Source organism: Chiloscyllium plagiosum, chromosome 14 (assembly GCF_004010195.1).
Source record: "Chiloscyllium plagiosum isolate BGI_BamShark_2017 chromosome 14, ASM401019v2, whole genome shotgun sequence".
In the NCBI taxonomy this organism is placed as follows: domain Eukaryota; kingdom Metazoa; phylum Chordata; class Chondrichthyes; order Orectolobiformes; family Hemiscylliidae; genus Chiloscyllium; species Chiloscyllium plagiosum.
The window spans coordinates 33884535-33890210 of record NC_057723.1 but is presented as its reverse complement, the minus strand read 5'-3'; the positions used below and the strand labels follow the sequence as shown (position 1 = coordinate 33890210).

The 5676-nt window shown below is 35.3% G+C and overlaps 1 protein-coding gene across 3 annotated transcripts in view; it reads right to left on the bottom strand.

Moving 5' to 3' along the window:
- Nucleotides 1-919: 919 nt before the first annotated feature.
- Nucleotides 920-5676, bottom strand: part of LOC122556605 (progesterone receptor-like) — a 113172-nt gene continuing 108415 nt past the window's right edge. For all 3 annotated transcript variants that reach the window (XM_043703490.1, XM_043703489.1, XM_043703491.1), the window contains exon 9: nt 920-4395. In XM_043703490.1, the coding sequence (XP_043559425.1) occupies nt 4240-4395 (156 nt within the window). In that variant the 3' untranslated portion in view covers nt 920-4239. The remainder of the gene's footprint in view (nt 4396-5676) is intronic.

Here is a 5676-nt window from a genome sequence, read left to right as displayed (position 1 = left end):
AGATATCCCAACCCAATCTATTCAAGCCAGCTCTGCCATTCAATAGGATCATGGCTAATCTGACATTCCCCCTGTCCATTTTCATGGCCTTTCCCCATTACCCAGGATTCCCTGACTGATCGAGAATCTATCTACCTCAGCCTTAAAAATATACAAGGACTCTGTGGCAAAGAGTTCCAAAAACTCCTAATCTTCACAAACTTATAAGAAACACATTCATCGCTACTGCGAGCTATACTGATTTAGTTACCTAGACTCATTCATCTTCTCATGAATGATGTTTTATGACAGGTGAAGAAATAGTAAGGATAATTAGCTATATAGAAGCATGGAACATCCACAACATTAAACCTGTTCCTTCTAAAGCACAATGGAAGTCTCTGTAGGACTTTACTATTAATACCACTGACCAGAGATCAGGAGTTATAAAATAGAACAGATTTTGGGAAAAACACCTCAACATCAAAAAAATGTTTAGTCCAACTTACATGTTTAATAATCTTTTTCAGAAAAAAATATAATGCCAATGACCAGATGTAGATTCCCATGACACCCCTATGCATCTCAAAAGCCATAATTGTGTTATCCCATGTACTGTTCTGATGTTTGGGAAGGGCAAAGAATTTCCAGCACAAACAAAGCAGCATCAACTCAACAGGTAAAAGATTGAAACAATTCTAAACTGAAGACTTCTGCTGTGTAATTACTCCAGATAATTCTCCTCCATGTTTAGAGGGATAATGAAATTATCCCTGAATTAATGGATGGTATTAAATTTTATATGGATATATACAAATCTCCCCTTTACACACAGTGGAAATTGCAGAACGTAAATAAAGAAGCAATTTAAAATCTGAGTAAGCGCTAATGATCTTGATTTCCACACATCAGTGCTCTGATTAATAATTTAAAAAGTGACAAATAATCAAACTATGAATTTTTCTTTGAAAGGTTGCCTTTAGATCAGGTGTAAGGTACCAGTCAGATTTCTGACTATGAAAAATCTCTTTCTTTAGATAAGACTGATCAAGAAGCAACTATTAAAAGTAGCATTACCTGAAAGTTAAACTTTGTGAATACAATTTGAGACCATAATTCTGGTGAAGAATTGGATTATCAGATACAGAAGAAATGCTATATTTATACATACAAGTCTTCCAATCTGAGGCAAATAATCCGAGGTGACTCAACCAAGTGTATATCTGGGGCCCATATATGTGCAGCGGATTCAAGATTTTTTTAGCTCTTTAAAATTTTTAGTTATTTATAATCCCACATTAATTGTAGTTATTTTGGGAAATAACAGTAAATGGAAAATAGCCATGTGTACTCAAAGGAAGTATGAAACTCAAATAAAAACAGTCAGGCTGCAAGATCTGTTTTAACAATTACGGAAATATTCCAAAGTTACCTTATTCAAGTTGCAAGCATTCATTGTAAAAGCATATTGCAAAATAAACCAGACTGTATATGCTCCATTGAAAACTATACCTTATTCAAAAAAATGAGCGAGAGCAACTTGAAATTTACTGAGAGATATTGAATTTAAACAACACTATGTATTTTCCTAAAGAGGACAGTATATTGGAACAAAAATTGCAGTTGCATTTGGTGAGGTCAAAAAAACATTTCACAGTTCGTGTTAATTTTTACCTGACATATATTGTGCTGACTTGTAGCACTTTAAGTAATAGTGGCCAAATTAAGGAGCTTGGCAACTATTGCTCTGCCTTGATTTTGAATCAAATTACAAAAACAAACTGTAGAATTCACCTCTATAAACATAATTCTTACAGTTCATTTATCTTAATATCAAAGCACATTGGTATAATTAACATTCCTGCTGTCCCTTCTTTCGTGCTGACACTAGCAGAATACCTGCACCCAAACGGAGTGAACTGAAACTAAACAAATTCAGGCTGTCAGTATACATTAATTTCCTATGTTGAGATCTGATAATTGTAATAATTTCAATATTGCAGTTAAAAACAAAGCATTTTGTTTTCATGGATTTCTGGTAATTAGTTCAATTGGGGAGATGACTGAAATCAATGTCTTCAAAATAAATACACTGAATAAGTGCCAAGAGTAAAATTTATTTTTACTCCATTACTGAGACACTACCCCAAAGTACCAGTGTATTTAAAATCTTGGACATGTTATGGTACACAGCAGAAGCAATATTTTAACCTAATTAACTCATATGGCTAAAAATCAATACAGTCAGTTCTTCTATAACACGATGGTTGTATTCTTATGCAACCCCACGTTATAGCACTTTAGAAACAGCGCTTAAGAGTGTTGGCAATGTAATCATATTAGAACCAACAGATGTTTTAGAAGATTGCACTCTTGTCAATTGCGTTACAGCAAATTCGCTTTGAGAAAATGCACGTTATAGAAGATCGACCTGTACAGATTTCTTATGAAACTAAGCAGCTGAAATGCAGCCTTCCCAACACTTTTGCAATCAATTGTCCAAACTATTTTAGACTACATCAGACAAATACCTTGAAATCATGGGTTTCTTGTTGTTGCTTGACAAATATGTTATTAGCTAATGAGACTCAAAGCAAATCAACATAAGGTTTAGTGGGTTTATATGTATACCAGTTATTGCAACAAAATATGGTGGATGTAACAGTGACAAAAATGGTGCAAGACTTTGCTCTTTCTTAAAAAGATGTAAAGACAGATATAATTCTAATTTCCCAGCTCTGTTATCTACTCTACTAATTCTTGACCAAATCTCTTGTTTAGAGTGGAGTGCCAAATTTTGAAGGAAAGCAAAAAGTGATGTTTAAATTATTCGATTTAAGTTACACCTAACTGTGTGACACCATCCGTGATGGTTGGAGTAAATTTCATGGCCCAGGCTGTAGGTGAGGGGTTGGAAAATAAGGAATGGAAATAAATTTAATGTGTTTCTGCATTTTCATTTCCTGCTTTTTTGAAGGCAGCCTTTCTTGTTTTCAGCAGATCTATCTTAATTATACATATTTAACTACAATAAGTCAGAAAATCTTGAATTACCACCTCAACACTACAACTGTGAACATGAACAAAACTCCTATTCTCTCTCCATTCCATGATGTTACTGTCCAATATATTACAAACTGCATACCAGAGGGAAGCATAGATAATGACTGACAAATCAACTAGAAATGTATTGAATACAAAGGTAGATTGTAATTAGATTATGAGTTAAAAAATATAAACTTTTATCACCAGAATTATGCCTATGCTACAATAAGCTTCTGTCAGTCAAAAATTTACAATATGCTTACATTAAGGAATGCATCAACCCCGTCAAAGCCGAGAGGGGAATTTCCTAAATAAGGTCCAGGTGCTTATTACAGAAACTGTGCTAGCTCCATTATGGAGCATGGGTACAAATTTAACAGCAATGATGAATCAACAAGCATCAGAACTAAAGTAAATAATAAAATGTGGCATGGATGCCAAGGGCAAATAATTGGCAGAAATTTTGTAGCATCTTTAAATGTGGTCACCATTATGTTGCTGAATCAATCTAACCCAGGCCATGGGCTTGCAGAGGGCTGTGTACATTTTTCCACACTTTCCTGATGTGCAAGATTTGTCCTCTTAGATCACATACCAGTGTGTTTCTTTGAGAAATTCAAATACTGGTTTATTCATCTGTAGTTGATCAGTCTTTTTCAAAATGACCAGTTTCTGCATATTTACATGAGAGCACTGAGCAGGCTCATTTGTACAACAGAATTCAACGATGGCTATAAAGAAAAACTTTATCGGCTCAAATTCCACTTAATATAAAAATACATACCAATACAGGAAAAAAAACTAAGCAAGTTAGCAGTTCTCCTGCATTAACAATGAACTGTCCAAATTGGCTACATTAGACTTAAAAAGCTTAAAAAAAGGCACAATTTTCCCTTTTCTGATATACACTGTAAACGTCTCATTAGAATGCATGCATAAAATCAAATCTGTATCACAGAACACAAAAATAAAATTTACAAACAAAATACATGCAGATTTTCTGCCACCTATGTTTTTCAATGTACAGTCCTTAGGCTGTAAAACTTCATCTCCTTTTCGCTTCAGCCCAGGCCCGATCCTCTCTGTAAACCATATGTAGTGCATATGACATAATGGCAAGCGTTTGCAGGACAAACATTTCCAAATTCCCGATCACTTTGCGAAAAGAAAAGCTATGGAGGATAACTTTAAGGCATTTTTTTCCATTTAAGGCTGTCACTTGTGGTGAAACCGGAGCTGTTTGGCCATACCTGCCATGACTTTTGGTAACTGATTGCTAATGATTTCCACCAACATTTCAGGGAACTCCACACTCAGAGTCTTTGATTCCACAAAGGTGTAGAAACAAAACTGCAACAATCCTTCAACCAACTATAAAAGATAACAGCAAGTATATCAGTGAAATGTAACATATTTGTGGAGTCAAAGCTGTTTGCTGTACAAATTAAATATCAATAAAATATGAAATACAATTAGAAAATCAACTTATTACTGTACACTGAAAACTAGAAAAATATTGGAACGAGAAATGGATTCTGAAAGCAACCCTTTTGATTGTCCATTGCTCCCTAGTAGCATACCTATCTCCGTGATGGCTAACCTTCCTAAATGGAGTGGAGGGGCCACATTTCAATTTTTCTTACCCTCGGGGGACCATAGCAGTAAACATGAACTCCAAAAAAAATTTAAAGCATGAATTTATAATTTAAATGAGTAATTAAAAGAAACAGAGTTTAGATCAGAGTAGTACCTACTTTTGCCTAATTAATAGAAACAGCCATATAAAAACATTCAAGCTTAATAACAGACTTAATTTTTGCTTTTTTCATTAAGAAGCAGAGCTAGAGAGAAAAACAATCTCACTGCACTACTCAAAAAGGGAGACGCCTAGTTTTAGGGAAGATTAACAGATCATTCCCCTCAATTTAGTGAATATTTCTAGTGGAATGAATTCTTTTTTCTAAGCACCCTCAATGGATGTAGTAAGAAGCAAGACTGTTATTATGAGCATCCTACCCAATAAATTCTGTTTATTCTCAGTATAATCTCTTCCCTATAATATGTCTGATGGGTCATATGGTCAGTCTGTTTTCTGGACTGTGTTACAGATGGGGCCACTCATTTAAAACAGAGAATAGATAAAATATTTTCTCTTCGAGGCTGTAAGCTTTTGAAAGTCTCTTGCTGAAAAATTGGTAGAAGCACAGATCTTGAATAGATTATTTTTAAGCAAAGATTGAAGGGTTATCAGGGGTAGGCAGGAATACAGTTTTGAGGCTAGAATCAGATCCCAGGTATGATATTACTGTATGGTGGAGCAGACATGAGGGGCTCAATAGCTTCCAGCACTTTTCATCTTTGTTCTTAGACAATAGACAATAGGTGCAGGAGTAGGCCATTCAGCCCTTCGAGCCTGCACCGCCATTCAATATAATCATGGCTGATCATTCCTAATCAGTATCCTGTTCCTGCCTTATCTCCATAACCCTTGATTCCATTATCTTTGAGAGCTCTATCCAACTCCTTCTTAAATGAATCCAGAGACTGGGCCTCCACTGCCCTCTGGGGCAGAGCATTCCACACAACCACCACTCTCTGGGTGAAGAAGTTTCTCCCCATCTCTGTCCTAAATGGTCTACCCCATATTTGTAA